Here is a 22,684-nt window from a genome sequence, read left to right as displayed (position 1 = left end):
ATTCCAAACATTCAAATTTTCCTTCCTTTAAAAAACACACACTTTTCTGGATTCAAACTAAAGATATTAACTCTTTTTTAATAATATATTTTGTTGCCCTTTAATAATAAGGATTTTTTTTGTTTTTTTTATTATCTTTTTCAATTACTATAAAATAAAAAAGTACCCTTTAATCTTTTACAGAACATTTCCTTTTCTCTTTCTTATATTACACAAAAATATTATACCTGTCTATTTATTATATGAGCAAAAATTCATAAACATTTCTCTAATACCTACGAACAGGCCATGCCTTTGTGGGATTTTTTGTTTACTATTTTTACTGTTAGTTTTTATTTCATTGCTATGTAATTATCTTTTATTTTCTGAATACTCTGTTTTACCTCATGCATATTGTAAAAAAAATCAAAAAATAAAAATAAAACAAAATTAAAAAAATAATTGTGTATTAAATAAAATAATATAAAAATAAATAAAGCCCAGTTATTTTTATCGTATTTGCTCATTTGGCGGTAAGTATGAGAATAACTCTGTAGCATCAAAGTTACTGCAGTGTTCTTCTCGATATTTTACTCAATTGAATTCAAAGAATACCGAGGTTCGTACTACCTATATCTTGCTAAAAAAATGTAGAGATACGTCGCATCAGCGGTATCCTAAAAGAAAAAAAAATAGATCAACCGCATTCATATCTCAAAACAGACAAATTTAGACTTACGACAGCGTACTTCTTGTGGTGCAATAAGATTAGAATTTTAGCGTGGGTGTAATCGTTACGTTTCCAATATAAATCAGACATGCAGTCACGTGTTTATTGTTTTGATGGAAAATACTTCAATAATGGATGTTATATAAACAAATGAATACGAATGTAAATATAGAAAGGTCGCTCTTGAAGGTGAGAAAAATGTGATGTATCATTTATTTATTTATTATTATTAGAAAAAAAATATACATAGTTAATTACATAGGTCCTCAGTTACCTTTCTAGACTGGCGTTTTTTTTCTTACAATAACAATATACATATACAATAACATACTTCTTCTTTTTCATCTTGCAATGTATCCGGGGATTTGTTTATTACAAAGAGGTCTCCTGGGACACTGAACTCCAACGGCCTCGTCACCTCTTTACAGGTCTTCCAGGCTAGCGATTACCCTCTGGCATGTTGTCTACTACCACGTGTAGAGTCTGTTGGTATTTATTCTCTCCACGTGGTTGCGCCAGAATCGTCGCCTTTTCCTGCCCCGTCTCACAATATCTTCTATGTCGCAAGCTTTACGCATATAAGTATTTCTGACAGTAAGATACAGCATACAATATGTATAAAATCTTCTTCCTCCTGTCCCTTTATCCCGGTTTGTCCAGGATCGGGCCTCCTTGTACGCAAGTGACAGGATATTTTGTCCGGGGCCCGTATTACAACGGGAAGTTAACTTTTATCTTCAATTTTAAAACTACTGGGTGTTCATTTAGATTCCGATCATTCTCTTCATTCTCAGGTCAATAAAACGGTAAGTGATGGTTTTTTCCATCTCCGACAGATCAAGTCCGTGCGGAGAAATATTCCTATAGATGCAACTAAAGCTCTTGTAAATGCTTATGTCGTTTCGCGTCTAGATTACTGTAATGGAATATACGCAAATCTCCCAAAATATCAAACTAATAAACTTCAATCTGTTTTCAATGCAGCAGCAAGGCTTATTACGGGTGTAAAAAAATATTCTCACATCTCACAACATCTTCGAGATTTGCACTGGTTAAAAAGCCCAGAGAGAATAAAATACAAGGTTTGCTGGACGGTATTCAAATCCCTTCATGAAATGTCTCCAAAATACCTATTAGGGAAAATACATGTCAAAGAAAATCTACTCTTAGGTCAGCATTTGATTCAGGAAGAGGAAAACTTGTCGAAATCCGGCGCTCCCCAAACACTAGATTTGGAGATCGTGCTTTTGCCGCCGCCGGCCCCTCTGCCTGGAACCAATTGCCTTCAAACTTACGAATCATCGGCATTCCTAGTCAGTTCAGATCCCCCAACTAAAATTTCACTTCTTTAGACTATCATACCCTCAATTTTAAATCTGGAAATATAATATATCACTTTAGTTTAGTTAGAATGTAAGTTTAGGTATACAATTGTAAAGCGCCCTTAAGATGATTTTTTACAAAAATCATCGCGCTATATAAATAAGCCAAATATTATTATTATAAATATTATTATTAAGATACTTTAAAATTTCATTTGAATACGCATAGTTTCGTAAATAAATACAGATTTTACTTTATACCGTCTCGATATGTACTCATGAAATTAGCGTTTGTTATTGCCCTCTTAGGTTGTCACAAAGCGAACATCTTCAATCCGTACAATATTTTAGACTGAGATAAGCATTATCGGTAAAATTTAAGAAAAGAGTTCTGCGTTGGTTTGATTGGGATATATATAGCGAATGGACAGCGAAAGAACGGCTAACAGGATTTAAGATTCGAATGTTATTTCTGTTATTAAAAAATATTTCACCTTGTAAGGGCATTATCAAACGTCAGCAGTTTTATTATACACGTACGTACATTTAAGGTGTGCCGCATTGGTTTGGACATAGAGAGCAAATGGACAGCAAAAGCCGTTCTTTATTTACGATGCGAATGTTGATGGATGCAGTAATCAAGGAAGACTTAGAAAGGCATGGACGACCGAATCCAACGAATACTTGAAGATAGACATGTCAAAAGTCGGCTTGCGTGCTTGAGAAGGTGAATGAATGTAGGAGAAACGAGGTCTGTATACAAAGAAGAGTGATGTGGCGTTCTGTCCTCTCTGCCAGGGGAATGGGGAAACGATGCGACGGTTTGTTTGTAACATATATTTATCTTCACTAGATTTTCTTATTTAGGATTTTTACCCGAGAGCAGCCATCGAGTCGAAAACACTCGTACAGAGTATATGTATATACATATATATGTAGGTACACTTTTCGAAATAAGATGCGTTCATAATAATGTTTTATATGTACATACATTCGAAAGTTTTATAACCAATTGCAATGAGCCTGTCGCGTCGGTGAACCAAATAAACATACAAATTTCGTTGGCGTTAGTAGGCACACTAGAATATTTTATTAGAAAACGTTCGTTACCCACGCATAAACAAAGTTAATTAAATATTTTAATGGACTGTAGGTGGTTTCGAAACATTTGTGAAGTGAGTAAAATCAACAGATATAAGTCGATGATACCTGGATATATAGGTATATTTACTATTTGTATTACGCCAGGTAATAAATACATTTTCTGTCTTACAGTGCATAATTCTCAAGGCCCGCCAACACTTAAATCATTAGAATATGACAATACAATATATTCTTAGGTTTAAGTGCGAAAATATTAATTAACTACACACTTAGTAATCTGTGTAAATTTCACATATTATTTTTGATAGTTCGAATACATCGACCTAAATGCTAATGACCAACCGAAACAAGATTTTCAGCCCAAACTGAAACTAATTTAAATCAGTTAAAAATCACTTCAAAACGCTTAAAATGAGGCGTTTTTATTGTTCAACTTTACGAGTTCATTTAAATAAGTGTTAAATAAAATGCACAATGAAAAAACGGCATAAATTTAACGTGAAAACTATTAACACTCGCCGGCCGAAAGCCGAGACAAGCCGAGATAAGCCGAGACGAGGTCACGCGGCTGACTCGCGAGCCATAAGATACTCCCGAGTACAGGCGACCGTAATACAACACATCTCGACCGCGGTTTCGGCTGAGCCGAAGTTTCGGCCAATTTTCGCCAGAAACTGAATCTTCGGTCGGTCACTACTAAGTACACATATACGCGTAGTGACGCGAAAACGTACCCATAGTTACCTAGTTTGGTTATTAACACCAGGGCTGCATTCAACGAGAATGCATATACTACGAAAACTGGGAGCATTCCCATTTCCGGTACATAAAAAAGTTAGTTTATAAATGTTTCAAAACAATATTTGTTTTTGATGGATCATAATTGGATTCTTTCCTTAAATTCCTTTGATTTCTACCAATTTATTTATTTTTACTGGATGTTGCGAAATACTTAATTAATATTGACTAACATTTATAATAATAAAATAAATAAAACAACTTTAGTTTTAACCACTAATTTTTATTTTTCACCGACCGGTTTCAAAGCAAACAAGCTTCTTCGTCAAGGTTTACGTAACTAATAAATTGATTCTTTTTTTATTTTTATCATGTTCACTAAATACTACACGTAGACCCAATAAATCAAGTCGTTTTTTTCCTGACACGGGTGGTAATTTGATATCATTATTTTCGAAGTTAGACAGGAGAGGACCAAAAGAAATATTGTTTATTTGGTTATTAATTATTGTTTTCTTACTATGAATCGCTTTTTTAATTTCTAAAATTTCTAAGTTGTCTAATTTTAATATTTTATTTTCAACATGGAGTACATTTAATCCAGTGTCTTTATTGAAGTTATGATTATTTTCTATCAGATGATTTGCAACTTCAGAAAAATTATTATTATTTAAGCATCTTAAGTCTTTTACTCTAATATTAAAGTTTCTTTTAGTTATTCCAATGTATATTGAATCGCAATCATTACAATTTAATTGGTATATCCTAGATTTATTATATTTATGAACTTTGTCTTTGTGATTTTTTAACAATGTTCCTAAATTATTAGTCGTGTAGAAAGCCGGATGAAAATAAAAAAGGAATCAATTCATTAGTTACGTAAACCTTGACGAAGAAGCTTGTTTGCTTCGAAACCGGTCGGTGGAAAATAAAAATTAGTGGTTAAAAACAAAGTTGTTTTATTTATTTTATTATAATGAATAACCACAAAGTTAGTGCTTCAAATATTAACTTTATAACATTTATTATATTCATATAACCGTATTCCTACAAGTGCGCCCCCGAAAGTGCTTTAGTTTTGAGCCTCTAGGCGTAGTTTAACAATAAAAATAAATAATTCTTAAATTTTAATAATTTTTTTTTTAAGGTTTGTCGTTTTTATTTATTATTTGTAGTAAATTATTTAACGTTTAATCACCAGTGTGGCCATATATGCAGCAAAGCGTAGAAGCATGCAAAAATAAAAATACCCAAATTAACCACTCTCTTGGGGTAGAGAAGATTCGGAAGAGAACCACTGACCCTAAATAATGATAACACTTAACTGATGCCAAAACGCTAAGAGATGCCCAATGCGTATTTAGTTCTTTGACCGCCAGCAGAGTGTGACGTGAGCTTGACGTTTAGAATCGATACCAAAATGCCTGCTTGTGCCGTGAAAACGTGTAATAACCGTTCGGATAAACATTGTTAAAATAATCATGTAACTTTTCATGTAGAAGTATTTGTTTATAAGTTACGCACAAAGCTAATGATGCAAAAGACCCGTAAGCAAAGGTATTAGTAACTATCGCTAACTTTGAATATCAAGTTACAAATTCAATGTTCAAGTATGTCTTTTTTCCGTTTGTTTTAAAACAAAATGTATATTTGTTTATTTTTTAAATTATTACTATGTACTTACCTGTATTATTTTTGTAAATGCCTCCTAGGCGTATTGTAAAATTAAATAAATAAAACATTAAAAATAATATATCTCTGCATATTCTCGAGCGTAAATATTTAATTTTCCATAAACTTGCTGCCCTTTCTTATCGTGGTGATTAAATGAAATGCCTTTAATCATTATTAAATCATTAAAATGACCTTTGTTGAATACATACGAAACCGCAATAGCTGAATATGTATAATATTACATTACTTGTAAGAAAATATCAAAAACAAAACATGGAAAAAAAATATCTTCTAGCAAAACTTCCGACAGCATTACAATATAATACTACGTATATACACATACAAACATAACTAACACAAATATATTTTTTTTAATGCGACATAAATTACATAAGTATGGAATTCAATTTGAACAAATATTCGATTTTTTTAATACAAATTCTGTTAATGAATTAAAACGTATTCTCACTTGTTATTTTTTTTAAAGTAATGGATTTATTTGAAAATACATTAATAAATTTAACTATTTTTCCTGGTATACGTGAGTTTTTATTTCTTTTTTTAACGTGTTGGACATAATTTAAATTGTACATTGGTGGATTTATTGCCACATGGCAACTTCTTCCAACCAACTGATAATGTTGATTTCACCACATAAAGGTATTATTTAGCTAATTTAAGTTTTTTTTTATTGCTCTAAAAAACTTATAATTTATCAAGTACTGATGTTGTATTTTTTTTTTCTTTCAGTTATTCTCAACTTTACTTTTTTATATTTATATTTAGAATAGAAAATTTTCTCATTGCTAATTTTTATTTAGAGATGTTATTTTTCTTCAATACTTCTTTGTTTTTTAACATTTTATGTTCACTAAATTGTTTAGTTTTAATTATTCTATTATATTTCATATTGTGTACTCCATAATTATTATTGTTCGCTGCTGTGATTATATCTGTAAATCATTTTTTTGTAAAAGATTCTTTGAACCGTTGATGTATAAATAAATAAATAGAATAAAAAAGAAATAAATAATATTTATAAAAACTCTTAACATGAAAAAAATGTGATTTAACAAATAAAAAAACTTAACGACCTTGAATGCATCTTTCTAGTTACTCCTTGACTAAGGATCGTGACCACCATGTCGTATTCTAGAGACTATAGTCATCCACTTATCTCGGCACCTCGCATTTCTAAGAGCTGCCACAAATGAAGTGCTGTTGCAGTTTTTATCTGTTCCAACCAGTGCATGCGAGACCTCCCTCGTCCTCTACGCTGCCGACCACAGCAAGCTTCTCCAGGCAATCTTCATCTCTTCTGCGAGGTGGTCAAAATATGGAAGTCTGTCCGTCAGCTTCAGTTCCTGAAGAATGGAAGCTTTAGTGCGTCTGTCCGTCCAGGGTATTCAATGCTTCCAGCACCATATCTCAAAGGCATCTTTAATATTGCGTTTTTTTTTTTCATTGATAAATGTATAAACAACTTCCTTTATAAACAACATCAGAAATGAAAACATGCGACCTATCGTAAGTAGAAACCTCAGATTTGGGATACGAAGAGATTCGCAGAACCTGCAATATAGATGACATTCCGAGATGGGGGAAGCAGAGAAGACGATTCTGGAAAGACCGCGTTGAAGATGGACCCAGCTAAGATTCCCATTATGCACAATACCCTAGAGGATCTTTGAGGACCAGAACAACCACCAAAGAGATTGAGAGAAAGTTGGACGTCTGCATCACAGAACCAAGATTGATATCTTGTCTGAACAGATCGCAAGATCTATAGAAAGAAGGAAAGGATAAATGTGGCTATTAAAACATAGATTTAAAACTTGTTTTCAATTTTAAAATATATAAAATTTAGTTGTAGTCCCTGGACATGGTAATATCGCGGACTGTATAAAATAATATCAAAGGTCCGATGTTCACTCCTAGCTTTAGTACAACATAGCCCCATTTTCTGAAATAGTTGCGGATGAGATCCAATTTTCGTTCCCAGCTCTACTACAACTTGATCTGCATTTTCTGACACAGTTATTTACGACCAAGTAAAAACGATCTCGAAATTGATATTTCGCACGCAAGTTTCTATTTTAAAAATGTGTATATTATATAATTCGCTCTGCTATTACGTTGTTAGCCTATTTCGCGCCCTTAAATAGGTTTCTATAATAAAAACGCGTAAATTGCCTACGTGAATATATTTTCAATATCACGCATATTATTTAATGTAGGTTGAAGCATTTGCATACTGATAAATCCCGGGTCGGGGTGTGTAGTCAGATAAGTCACAAAATAGTTAAAATGAGATTTACGCGCCACTTGACTAGATTTTTTTATCTTTCGATGTGAGTAGTCGGTTAAGTCCAGAGGTTAATATTGAGGAACGCGGTCTGACTCTTCTTCATACGAACGTATTCCGTATTTTCTCCCTGGATTATGCCACTAGAGCAGTGTTTCTTTTAAAAAACTATGGATGTTTACCATTGACGTGTCTTTGTTGGTTTGCTTTTTTGTTAAATTGTTTCTAATGAGAGCTAGGCCCTTTCAAAAACCCATTAAAGCGCCCAGTTATATTATACTATAGGCATCCACCATTGAAGTGACCCTATTGTTTTTTTGATAATTTGTCTTTTATATGAGCTAGAATCCAAAAAACCTTAAAATCGTCTAATTTTATCTGCCATTTTCGTAAAAATTGCCATTGGACATAAAATTAAAAGTCAATAACATAAATAATTATTTGATTTAATTTTTTTAATAAACAAACATAATTATAATCAGACAAATGCGGGGAAATTTTAAACTTTGTTTTTGCTCTATTTATTTATTTAAACATACGCCCAATGGGCATTTCGAGGACATATTTATAAATAGAAAATTATTATAAAGGAAAGTAGAACGACACAATGGTATATAGTAGAGTTGGTGGGAGTGGAAGCGGGAGAGAAGTGTTTATAATCGAATTTGATTCAGTGATCGTATGAAAAAGGCAACTTATTATCAAAGAAATCAAGACTGGTATGTTTGTTGGCAGACCTAAGAATTCTGGGCATAACGGAATGAAAACGATAGTTAGTTCTGTGGTTAACGGTATGAAAGAGTTAATTTTTTCTGAGGTATCTAGTTGGAATATTTAATTTTATTGAGCTTATTAGTTCAGGCGCATCAAAGAGTGAGTTGATAATTTTAAATAGAACTAGAAGGTCGGATTTATTTCGACGGTCTTGAAGAGACGATATATTTAAGCTAGTTTCTAACTCATTACACGTATATTGGTCTCTGGATAACCCCAACCTCCAGCCTATCTTTCTTAAAAATCAATGTTGAACTGATTCAATATTTTTTTATGTGAACATCATAATATAGAGACTAGATAACAGAGGAATACTCTAGGTGCGGGCGAACTAGGGAACAGAAAGGAGTTTTAAGGGTATTAATATTTTTTTAATTAGTTGTGCTTCTGTTGATAAATCCAAGGAGTTTTAATGATTTATTGAAAACAATTTTGTATCTCAAAATGACAATTTTGGACTTAACTGAGTACACACCCCAGCCCGGAAAATCCACCTACTAAAATTACCTGTGCACATTTTAGCATAATTTAATGTCTCCGGGAACATTAGACTGTCAAAAAGAGTTATGATAGCGTAATTATCAAGTGCAACCTTAGGTAATTAGTAATTCTAATTATTGTGTTTCCACGTGAAGACAATCCATCTAAATTGACAGTGCTGTTACTTACTGTGTATGCATATAAGACTTCTCATGCGTGGGACTTTAACCAGGGTTTCCTTATTTCACTTAATTCCTGGTTTACAAAGATGGTTTAAAAAGTCGAACGATGTGATTGGCATGCCTTTAAAATGAAAACATTAAATCCTCGTGTCTTAACACTTTGTATCCCGGAGCCGTGTAAACACGTGATTGTATAACCACGCGTTGTGTCCCGGTCCCGTGTTTTCACGTGATTTACCAGCTGTTCAAAAAAGTGCAATTTATTGACATCTAGTGACTTTTATCAGTACTTTTTCGCTGCTGGTAAACTACGTGAAAACACGGGACCGGGACACAACGCGTGGTTATTATAATTACGGGTTTACACGGTTCCGGAATACAAAGCACAAAAAAGGAGTGAGACGCTGTAGGTATATGTGCGAACATTGCAATGTGGCTCTCCATAAAGGCCAATGTTGGCATAACTATCATACAAAAATAACTTATTAAATTGTTTCAAATAAATATGAGAAGTAAAAATTGATTTAATCTAGTATTTTCATAATTATGACACATTTAAGAAACCCTTCACAAAGCATGAAATTTCACAAAAATGGGCCGGGCACAGGGTAAATTCTATGTGTATTCGGCCGGGGCTCAAAGTGAGAATGAACGGTCTGACATTTTTCATACAAACGTATTCACGTATTTTCTCCCTCTATATATGAAAACACAATTTAACGTAGTTATGCAGAAAGCAGCCAGCCATAGAAAAGTGAAACTGAGATAATAGCACTTTTGTGAAAAGGGTGAATAATCGAATCTACACAACAGTTGAAATCTTTTCGTCTTTTAACAAATGATAAAAAATGAATACATTATTTGTTAATATTACAAACAAGAATCTAATAATTACCTATTTGAACAGATTTAATGATTTTTCCAATACCTTAAGATTTTTCTACTGCCGTGGGTGTTTTATACAAATTGAGAAATGCCGTTTTTGTTATCGACACTATTTTCAGAAGGTGATTATTAAAGTTTTTTTGTATGAAAGCGGCCTGGTTGTTTTTAGCAGAACATAGAATTGAACTTACTGCATCTGATAAGACCAAATCTTATTTTTTCAAAATTGTGGACTAGCTGCTTTCTGCATGAATATGTTCAATTGATCGGCTATTCTAAATAGCTCTTCGCAAGAACTTTGGCGTTTTGAAGTAGTTACTACTACTACCATCACGCCATTTTCCCGAAGAGGTAGGCAGAGAGAATGGATCGCCACACACGTCTATCCTGGCATACATTCCTAGCTTCCTCCACATTCATACATCTTGTCATACATGCCCTTTGGTTCTGTCTGCTTTTGACATGACCAGACTTAAGATTTTGGTTTATCTGATCATGCCACGTCTTCCTTGGTCGTCCTCGTCTCACGTTGCCGTTCATTTTCACCATATGCTTTAGTTCATTTTTAGTTCATTTTCGCCATATACTTTAGTTCATTTTTATTAAAACGTATTTTTATTATTTTTTTCATGCATTTTCAAGAAACTTCGCCGTACAATTAAAGCTCTTATTTTTACCGCGTGAAAGGTAAGATTTTTATACGCAATTTCCCGTAGCACTGAACTTCCTCATTTGGCATATCCTTATTGCTTTCACAACTTTTTCCAATAAGGAATAATATGTAGTAAAAATAAATTATCAAGTAACATTTTTTATTCAAAATAGGTACTGCATTTTGAATCTAACGACAGTAGCGATCAATTGACACCAAAACCGCAATTATCAATAAAACAATAATTAAACAACATTGTAATATGATAAATAGTGTGCAAAGTGCCCTGATAAAATATCACGTTAAGGCTATTCAGAAAAAGTAAGGAATTCATACGATTTAGCCATTTTAAAAAGATGTTTTTTCAAAATTGCGCCTTTAAAAAAATTAAGTAAACAAACATTCGATAAAAACAATATTTTTTTAAGGTATTACTGTTAAAAAATAAAATTAAAAGTCTTATTTAACTAAAATATCAGTATTTTTCGACTGGCAGATTACGCCTCTCAAAATTTAGACCAAACTTTGGTAATTTAATTCTCATACAAAAATTTAGTATTAAATTAAAATTTATGCAAACGATTTAAAGATAATAAATTGAACAAAGAACTGCAGCAGGAAAATCTTATATTTTTGTTTTTGAAAAGAAATACAAGCATTTTGTGATATTTTTGTTTAATTCTACGTAAAATTATGCCTCAAACAATTTATTTTTTTAAATTTTAGTTCCTAATTTAGATTTTTAAATTTTTTAAGAAGAATTTTTTGTTGTAAATATTTCGTCCCTACGGTATGTTTTTAGCTAAATTTTAACGCCATTTAAAAGGCCAATATATGAGCTTTAATATTTTGCTAAAAACGTACCGAAAAAAAAACAAACTTACAACCAAAACGTTCTACTTAAAAACAATTAAAAATATCTTATTCCGTAAACAACACTGTGAATTAAAATATTTTAGCTATTTAATTTTTTTTAATTATTGAAGGTATAATTTAAAATTCTTTTTTTCGAAAAAAAACCTTAAAATTTTGCTGCGACAGTTCTTTAGTTCAATTTATTACTTTTATACCATGTGAACAAATTTGACTTTAATACTAAGTCTTTATAAGAGAATCAATGTACCAAAGTATAGTATAAATTTTAAGGGGCGTAATCAGTCGATGGAATAGTAATTTTATTTTACTTATAAAAATAATTTTTAGAATATTTTTTAACAGATATAAGTTGAAAAATGTTGTTTTTGTCTAATCCATATTTATTTAAATTTTTCAATCGCGCAATTTAAAAAAACAATTAAAAATCAAATGAAAATGAAAAATTTGAGATGTGCTGTTGTGCTTCTTGTTTTTGTATAATATTTTGTATTTTTATATATAAACATATAATATACATGTATATCTGCATCGTGGTCAAATGGTCAGCGCGTTTGCCTACCACGCAAGAGGTCTCGACTTCGATTCCCGACAGGGTTGACATGAAACGTTTACTTAAAAAGCTATTTTCACACAATAATATTTCAGTCAGACGTGTGCCTGGGATCATTGGAGGAAAATTACCGATTTCATGACATGATGTCATTTTTATTGAAATAAGGAAAATGCACATCTTTTAAAACTTAATTTAAGAAAATGTGATTACAAAGCGAATTTCTTTAAAGGAAATCCACATTTTATTATAGTAACTTATTTATGTACATACGCATTTATTTATTTTTAATTTCATTCATTTTAGTATGACTTTATTACTCTATTTTTAAAAATTATACATTTATAATGTACTTATTTTTGTACTTATTTTTTATTATTATTATTACAAATAATATATTAAAATACTATACAACCTTAGCGTTATACAAAATTAAAACGAATAATCCGAAAAAAAGGAAAGATAAAATAGATCGGGTTGTGGTCCTGTGGCCAATGTCTCGGACTCACGGACCAAAATTCCCATTTTCTAATAGTGAGTTATTTAAAACTCGTTGAAAATGGCCCTCAAAATTAAAAATATCTGGGTAAATTATAAGAACGCAAATATTTCTTTTTAAAAAAAATAAAACTGAATTAAGTTTTGACTAAGATGTTTTTTCATCAGTAGGTACGTAGTTCAGTAAATTGAAATTCATCACTATTTTTGTGACTAGGATATCGACGTTTTAAAAAGAACTATGTTTATTGTATGAACAATAAACTTTTATTACTATTAAATTATTATAAAATAACTCATATTTATGTACATATTAACAATTATTTACTCCTAACAGTTCGTTACTACGTAAAAAACATAAAATATTTTAATCGTATTTATTTCTTTGCCTTACATACTAACACGTTTAGTAGAAATATTTAAATATTTATAAAAACCTCACTTAAAAGAATATTTTTTAGTCGATAATGTCACACAGTATTCAGATGTCAATCTTCTGTTGTTTTTTATTTAATTTGCACGGTCCCCGTCGTTCATCACTCAGAGACAGGTGATAATTAGGTACAAACATATTCACTGGAACTCTGTACATGAATGTATCTGCCATTCGACAAATAATTTGCGTCACATATTTTCTCTACAGTAATGTATTTCATTTGAGTGCCTACATATTGTGAAAGAATTCACAAAAACAATTTAATTAAAAAAACAGAGATTTCAAACTGGAGAAAAAAATATTATCTCGTAAAATGCACTTTCAGTTCAGCTCAGTGCCAAAAAAATCGGCGTTTATTATAAGTAAAGCATAGTATTATTATGATCTGTTTGCAAAACAGTTAACAGTATTTATTAATTTCAAATTAATTTGCCGTTAACGTACTCACGAATTTATCGTGGCTTTTTAGTACATGATCGTGTTAAGCCATAATAATTAACACGTTGAAAAATGTAATAAGTTGAGAGAAAAAAATACATATACAATAACAGTGTAATTAAAAAACATTTAAATAACAATAAAAAAACGATAATTACAATTAAAAAATACGTAATATAAATTAGTCACAGTTACAAACATAATAGCAAATAATCATCAGATAAAAATAATAAGAAAAAAACATTTGGCGTATAAAAATATTACAATAGATTTTTTTTTGTTTTTTAATTTAATCTGAAAAAATATACAAAATACGTGTTTTTACATAGATTTAATGTATATGTATAATTATATTAACGTTTCTGATTATTTCAAAGAAAAAAACGATTCTTGTGTACGTACATATAAGTTAATAAATATCAAACGCCAGTATGTCCACCCAATTTATTTTTTAATATTTGTTCTACAAAATGTAGAGAAAAAAAAGATCATTTCTGTTCAAATGAAAACATTTCCTCATTATAACAATAAAACACTGTCAAAAAACTCTGTTTCAATTTAGAAGCCAGTAGGGCCACGTGGACACTGTGGAGGATCGTTGTGGACATACTTGCGTTTGATATTTATCAACTCATATGCAGTTAGTAGTTACATGTTACATGTTACATTATCTAATATAGAAAATAATATAAGCATTTGATTAAAATTAATAGAAAATGAGACTTATACATAAGGTATAATCTATTAAGTATAATAATAATGTAATAATCCGTTAGGGTTTATAAAATTCTTTTCAAAAATATAAAAATAAATTAAAGTCATCAAATTTTTAAGACTGGTCTAAGTAATGTCTTTAGCACTGTAAAATTTTATAGAAATAGACGCTAGACTTTCATATTATTTTCTCAAAAATGTATTTTATCTCTGTTAAAATATTTGTCAATATTGATAACTACCTAGTGGGCTTAGTGGGTTAAATCAAGTACCTATTTATTATTGATGAAGATTTAAACTGCCTTAAAATATTCTAAATGTAGTGTCCTTTAAACTTATATATTCAGGTAACAATCAATTGTTTAATTTCAATATTAAAACATGTTTAGTGGACATGTTTAACGTGTTTAAAAATACATTGAATCTGTTTAAAATCTTGACACATCTGCATAACCACCATTATGACAATAAATTTATAAAATTGTGTTTTTATAATAGGTGTCATCATCTTAAGGGCGCTTACCTATATTAGAAAATATTTTTCAAAACATTTGTTTAGTTCGTTTTTTAATTAAAACTTTTAAAAGTTTATGTTTCCTTTTGGGTGGTTTAGCAAAACGCAAAGGAAAAACGAATAGCAAAAGATAAGCATTTAACGTTTTATTTTTAATGCAAACGAGAAAAGAATGTAAAAGCAACTACATAGTTGACATAAGTTTAGTTTGGATAATATTGATGTAACAAGTGCTTTCTTATAAACGTTGACTTGTTTATATTTCAGGAAAATGTACATCATTTCAGGAATAACTTCCGAGCAACTTTTGCACGACACAAAGACACAACGTAAGCAAAAGACCCAGTTTAAATTTAAAATTCACGTTAAATTTTTATGATCTCATCGGGAATCAAACCCGGAACTCACCGTATCAAGTGTTTTAGCCATCACACCATATTTTTAAAATTTATTTATTTAATTTAAAAAACAAAATATTCAATAGCAAATGTGCAAAATACGTAGGTACTTTGGTTTTTTTTTAAACAAAAAAAAATATCTTTAATATTTCTTTAACTCCCCTTCTAGAGAAAGCCTTATACTTCCGGAACAAAGCCAACAAATAAATTTATTTATAAAAAACAATTATTTCGTTTCGACAGTCACATAATTATCACCTGCTGAAAAACATTACGGCGATTTAAGCGCCACCATAGTGACTCGAGGCCTTCGAGAAATGTGTACATAAAAAATTGGTAGTTTATTTGATTTCGCGACACCTTTATTAGCCCGCTAACCGAGTTTGATAGAAATTGCAAACATGACATTACCTGCCGCCGAGCTTGCTCTAGAAGTGGCTATAACAGAATCAAACACAATGCAGATGTGAGAAACGATAAAAGGACGCTCATCGGTCTGTATTATCTTATTAGTTTGCGGTCGGAAAGAGCGGCAAATGGTTCAAACGGTGGAAAGTGCCGGTTTTTCCCGAATTTCGGTATAAACGTCGCCATTTTGACAGTTGCCAAATTCAGTGTTGCTAGCTTAGAAAAAGTGTGGTTATTTTTTAAAAATGGAATCACCGGAATCACCAGGAACTAAGGAGGAAAGTCATCTTATTCCTCAGGGTTGGAATAATGCTAAAATTGTACCAAATGGTTCCATGTCACCAGGGATATACTATCCAAACGGTAAAAGGTAACTTCAAAAGTGTTTTTCTGACCAATAGACTATATTTTTTTAATAAATCTTATACTTACCCATAATTTTGTTAAATTTGTGCAGTAGGTAAAATAAATTATGTTTTAATATTGATTTATTAATTCAAATTCGATTTGTTTTTCGCAAAGTTTTTTGTTTAGTATTATATAAATTAGATAATCACTAGATTTTTAAAATGGAATTTATCAAAAAAGTATTTAATTAATTAAATATGGTGACTGAAATGGAACTTGCCTTATAAAAAAATACTTTTATTTCTACTATCTAAAGCGAAATCGAAAGCTGGGCATACAAAAAATATTTATTTTGTTCTATGATAATCATAAGAGTCTAATATAGTACGAGTATTTACAACACGATGTTCGCATTTCTTCGGGTTTCTGGAACAAGTTGGTACCTACTTATATTTTACTAGTTATGAGATATTGCACTTTTAAAGTTTAATGTTCACCCCAAATTAACAATTCAAATAAAACCACAAGTTGAAAATTATCAATAAATATTTTTTTTGTGTTTATAAAACACGAAATATTTTTATTTATTTTTTAAACAATTACTATTTTCATGCCATTTATGAAGACATCTACTTTTTCAAAAAATTGTAGTTACCAACTTGTGCCAGACGATATATACTTATTCTAACACTATTTCAACAGTACTGTATACATTTATAAATAAAAAATAATTCATTTTAAAATGAATGAATTCAAAATTCGTAAAAAAATCACTTTAGTTTTGCATTTATACATATGTAAATAAAAATATCGTATACCTACAAAGTTGGTTTGTACGGATACAAGAATGTCCCCATTTAGATATTTTTAATACAAAATTTTGTGACTTCAAAAAAATCTTTTTGAAACACTATAAAATGAAACATTTGTCAGTGTGTAATAAGTTTATGTTCCTTTAATTGTGTTTATTTTATTATAATATCAAAATTTTGAATTGGTCAACTATATTATGAAAATCCCTCTTCTCCACTTCTCCACTTTATTTCCTCATCCCTTAACCTTCTTTCGAGCTCTTTTTTTTTCTCATGTCTTATATAATATATTATTTTTCTCTTTACTGTGTAACACGTTCTCTCACTATATTTGTGAAAAACTTTAACTGGATGTATGTACTATTTTTTATATTTTGTATTCTTATAAAACAACTGTTGTTTTTCCTTAATAAATAAAAATAAAAAAATAATAAAATTCTTACTCGGTACGGTACTCTTACAGACTAATTCAAGTTCTTCAAAATGTTTAATACTGTAATTAAATCATTTTGCTTAGTTAAAACATTTTTTTAAACTTTTAGTATGATGTAGATACTGGAGCATTGAAACCTGGCAAGGGATAGTTTATGTATTTTCAGTAGCTTTGGTTGGATTTTATGTAGATATTTATATGTTCCTTGCTTATATAATTTAACAAGTTACACCCTTACTATATATATCTACAAATTAGCATAATTATTGCTCTTCCGGTTCTTATGCGAACGAATTATCACTGCTATTCTGTTAATATTACGTACCTTGATCTTAGTATACCTACATCCTCCACATACTTAATATGCATCCACAGCTTGCGAATCGAACAACAAGATCTGAAGTCGGCGGTTACTAAATATTGCGGCGATTTATTCGTAAATCATAAACAACGCCTCGTAATTAATTATTATTGTGCATGTTATGTGACCTTTTTAGATTTCGCTGAGGCAACGCTTTTCGTGTCAGCTAAACTACTGCCATCATTATGTGAACTATGAAGTTGTTTATTTTGAAAATGTATTTACGGATTTTTTCGTTTGATTTGCAGAAATCGTGGCCATCGTTTCGGGGGAATGCGCAAAGTGCGGCGGCGCGCAGTACTCAAGAACGGAGAATGCAACGTCCTTCAGTCCCGCATCTCCCAGCGGCGGCTGCGCTTCCTGCAGGACATCTTCACCACCCTCGTGGACACCCAGTGGAGATGGACCCTCATAGTGTTCACTCTCAGCTTCATCCTGTCCTGGCTCGGCTTCGCCGCCATCTGGTGGCTCATCGCCTTCACGCACGGTGACCTGGAGCCCGCCCATCTCCCCTCCAACCAAGAAGAGTCCAACTGGAAGCCCTGCATGTCCAACATAAACAATTTCGCCTCGTGTTTCCTCTTCAGCATTGAAACCCAACACACCATCGGCTACGGCTCTCGGCTCACCACCGAGGAGTGTCCCGAGGCCATCTTCGTAATGTGCATTCAGAGCATTTTCGGCGTGATGATGCAGGCGTTTATGGTCGGCATCGTGTTCGCCAAAATGACTCGACCTAAGCACAGAACCCAAACGTTGCTATTTTCCAAATACGCCATCGTATGCCAAAGAGACGGGGAGTTATGTCTCATGTTTAGAGTCGGCGATATGAGAAAATCGCACATTATCGGAGCTAGTATCCGAGCTCAACTGATTAGAAGCAAGATGACAAAAGAAGGAGAGTGCCTTACTCAGTACCAAACGGAACTGGAGGTAAACGCCGACGGCTGTGACGCGGACCTCTTCTTCATTTGGCCGCTGACAGTCGTGCATAAAATTAATAGCAATAGTCCTCTTTATACGTACACCGCTAGTGATATGCTTCAAGATAGATTTGAAATAGTCGTTATATTGGAAGGGACGATTGAATCGACGGGTCAAACTACACAAGCAAGGTCCAGCTATATCTCGAGCGAGATTCTCTGGGGACACAGATTCGACCCCCTCGTATCGTACAATAAAGAGCGACAAGGATACGAGGTGGATTATTCTAAATTTGACGAAACGACACAAGTTGATACACCCCTGTGCTCTGGAAAAGAGCTGACAGAATTTTACAAAGTTCAGGATGACTTCCGAAGCATCGGTCAGTACCAAATGTCGTTTTAATTTATGTATTCTTCATAAACGCAACGATGCTATTTATTGCATTCAATTCTGTTTGTAAACTCAGCCAGTTTCATTCCTCAATAATTTATTTTACGATTATTAATTAAGATAAATGTTTCACCTTTAAAATGTCTCTAAAATATAGAGCATTTAATATCACTATGTTTTATTTTAAAATGTTTTCTGTGCTATAATTTGTAATGTATTGTTTGTCTGCTGTCCACTTTGTGTCATTGTGTTGTCTTGCTCTGTATCCATAGATCCAATAGGGGACTCCATGTCCCTGAGAAGAGCGCCAGCGCCGGAAATCCCGCCGCCCCTCGAAACTGCGATCACCATTTGACCGGGAACATCAATCATCCCTTCATCTCCACATTGCCTGAATCCTAAATATTACTAAGTGAATCGAGTGTTAGGTTAATTTGAATGTTTGTCGTTATTGTGTTCGTGTTCGTCCATCAAGTTTCATCCGCTTTGTCCCCATGCCGTCAATGTGCTTCGAGCCCCATCACTTGTCAATTCTCAATCCTGATAATATTGTGATAGGTTACGGGACCCCGCCGCAACTTCCGATGTACCGCAAAGACATTGCTCAGGTGCTTCCGGAAGACGACCGCTCGATTAGCTCATCTTCCTCAACTGGACAAATAGTCGAGGAGAAAGCCATCGGAGGTACTGAAGTTGAGCAAGCTCAAGAAACGAGTATGAGGGGAAACGCCGAAGAGGTTATTAATATCGAAAAGACATTTGCAATTGGAGATGATAACTCTAGTGATGAACGTGATTATAAAAAGTGATAAAAAATGGCAACCAGTTATGCTTATATGAATAGTTTTTTTTTTATATATTCGAATAGTTTTTTTTTCAAGCAATGATTTATATTGTTTGTAAGGTAGTAGCTATGTGAGTAGATAAGATTTAAGAAACCAAAAATGTCCTTGATATTCCAAGTAAATTATCACCACAAACACATTAAAATTAATAGCAATAGTCCTTCTTTTACTATTAAAAAAAAACATTGGAAAAAAGAGGAACATGGGTTACATTTTTCACTGAACTGCTTTTCTTAAAAATAGGTATCATCTCAGCAGTAAGATTACTTTTTTCGTTTTGAATGCAATTAAAATTTCATTAGTACTTCTCAGAAATTCAGGAAATTAATTTGAATTTAGATTTTACTAAGAGTATTATCGAAAAAAATCGTTTGTGATTCAATTGAATTAAGTCGTTTGCGGGACCAAAAAGTTGGTGTAGTGGCAGCTTTATAGTAAGTATTGCCTAAAGGAATGTGAATTATTATAGAATATTGAATAGCGATCTTTATATTGATACTTCATTAGCTTATTAAATACGAGACAGTTTATTAATATAATAAAGCAAAAGAAGGGTAAATTATTAATATGTGATAACTTTTGTTCTACGAATTGCTGTTCACGCAATAACTAAATGAACTGAAAATTGTTCGTTAAAAAAAACGAGATGTTTGACTTGTCGAGTTTTCGGTGTATTTGACTACTTTTTATTTTAGCTTTTGAAAGTTCAAGATCACTGCCACATTAATAAAAAAAAAGTTTGGCATATCATAAGTAGTAGCGAGGAAAAATAAAACGTAAATTCGCCAAGGAAAATAAACAGGGGCCTTATTCTGTAACTAATTCGTTTCGTGAATTCATTCGTGTCGTATGAGCGGGAACGAGAGCGAAATACGATTTTGATTGCATTAGAGTGAGATATATGAGAAACGAACTAAATTACAAAACAATTTTTTTTTCTTTAAGCTCGTATTACATGGGTCAGAAAATATTAAATGGGTACACAATCTCGTGAAGGATTTCACCCAATGAATATTGTGTCGTGTAATACACAAATTGGGGGAATTTTGCGGTCAAATTCAAAAAAATTAGAACGCGTCCTATTTTTTAACAAATATCCCACGCCTGTGATACTGTTAACTATCAACTTCAACTATCAACGCTTATTAATTTGCTATTAGTTGTGTCACTTAATGTATCCTCGGTCTTATTGTTTCACTGCACTTTTTCATCTTACGCTTTTCTTTCTTTTCTGAAACTACTGATGTTAAATAAGATTCACGATCCATGTTATTTTAGAAACCTAATGTTGATTGTAGATCGCAGAATAAGATATTGTTAGTTGCCAGCAGTCGTCGCAATATAGCTAGTTTTAAACTGTGAAGTTTCACGTTTCACGGACAGTTGTCCGTTATCTGTTATGGCGCCGAAAACATGTATTTACTGCACATGCTCACGCGCAATTTTCAATCTCAGAAACTGCCCCGTTTACATGTTTTACTACAGCAAATTAAATCATTCAATCATTTTCTGACCCATTGGTAGAGACGTAAGGTCGGTAGTATTCCATTGGTAGTTTACTATAAGAAACGTATTCTACCGTACAATACGGTAGTTTTTGGTAGTTTTGGTAGAAAACGTTTTTCCTAATAAAAATTGCCATATAATCACTTGATTAGTAATATTTGATTATAAGGCCTGTATTATACCATTCGTATTTTATAGTAAAAACTATATTTATACAAGAATCCGTGTAATACGTTAGAATACGGTATTTTTCTGTAGTTTTCATAGAAAACATTTTTTTTTTAATGGCCGTTTAATCACTTTGTGAGTAATATTTTATAATTTTCGTCCATGCTGCACTGCCTCATTTCAGTCCATAGGGCACTGTTTAATATTTTTAGTTTTTCGCCCTTCTCACGTAAATTTTTCGTAAAGAAGCCGTACTGTCTACTTCAGAGACGGCAAAGGGCTCAAAATAAAACAAGAATAATAAAATTGCAGTAGAAAAGTATTTATTTTATCTAAATATTTAATATTTTTTTACCTAAAAAAAACTACCAAAACTACGGTAGGAAACGGTAGACTACCGGTATACTACTGAGCGATTTGGTAGACTACGGTATTTTCGCAACTCTACCCAATGGTAATACGAGATCCATATACCGTAGTTATAATATCATATATATTTTACAGGTACTAACTTCAATCGGATTTCAATCTACATTGGTACATCCTTTTATATTGTTTTAGTAAAATAATATACACAACCCCTGTTTATATATTTATTTCAACAGTAGTCGTTAGTAAGTAGAAATTAAGCTGCAATTTATCTATAAACGTCTCTATAAATATGTTGATAATATGACATGTGCCGTTGATGTGTTCTATTAATATGCAATAATGACTTTAATATTATTTATTACTTCATTATCTTGAAGATTTACCCCTAAGTCTAAGTAATCCTGTCCTTGTATAATTTTAAGAAACAAGTTGCAATCATTGTAAATACCTACATTCATTACTTTAGGGTTTGACGACCGAAATAAAAGTGTTTTTTTTAATGAAGGCCTTTTATTGTTTATTTTTACTGTGAAACCCTAACATTATAACGTGATTATTTTTTTTCATTATAAATAGTGTATAGGCCTTCCAAGCATGTATTGGATCACGTGTTACATTAAGACAGCGTGATCTGTCTTGCGCTTAATACCCAGCACAAGGACTATAAAACATTGCAGTCAAATACAACCAATAAATATTTTATGTCGACCTTACCGAGAATCGGACCAGGTAGGAAAACATGCTAACAACTTCACCAACATGATGTGTTCATTTTTAGCATGCTTATAATTTTCAAAGACAACCAAGGACGACATAAATATAAAGACAAATTAAAAATAAGACAAAATTAAAAAATAAAAATATA

General features: G+C 31.9%; 1 protein-coding gene across 13 annotated transcripts in view; it reads left to right on the top strand.

Annotated features, from left to right (window-relative positions):
- Positions 1-22,319, top strand: part of LOC148283099 (G protein-activated inward rectifier potassium channel 3-like) — a 36,119-nt gene extending 13,800 nt beyond the window's left edge. For 4 of the 13 annotated variants that reach the window (XM_088224042.1, XM_088224041.1, XM_088224040.1 and 1 more), the window contains exons 2-4: positions 15,419-16,027; positions 17,860-18,917; positions 19,487-22,319. In XM_088224042.1, coding sequence (XP_088080168.1) covers positions 15,903-16,027; positions 17,860-18,917; positions 19,487-19,737 — 1,434 coding nt within the window. In that variant the 5' untranslated portion in view covers positions 15,419-15,902 and the 3' untranslated portion in view covers positions 19,738-22,319. Of the gene's footprint in view, positions 1-15,118; positions 15,181-15,418; positions 16,028-17,859; positions 18,918-19,200 lie in introns of all 13 variants that reach the window. The other 9 variants (XM_088224046.1, XM_088224044.1, XM_088224045.1 and 6 more) reach the window with 6 other exon arrangements.
- Positions 22,320-22,684: the final 365 nt, after the last annotated feature.

The sequence above is a fragment of the Micrasema longulum genome, unplaced genomic scaffold, assembly GCF_059751315.1.
Source record: "Micrasema longulum isolate JH-2025_06_02 unplaced genomic scaffold, ASM5975131v1 h1tg000261l, whole genome shotgun sequence".
NCBI classification, from domain to species: domain Eukaryota; kingdom Metazoa; phylum Arthropoda; class Insecta; order Trichoptera; family Brachycentridae; genus Micrasema; species Micrasema longulum.
The sequence above is the reverse complement of the archived record's forward strand: the minus strand, read 5'-3'. Positions and strand labels throughout refer to the sequence as shown.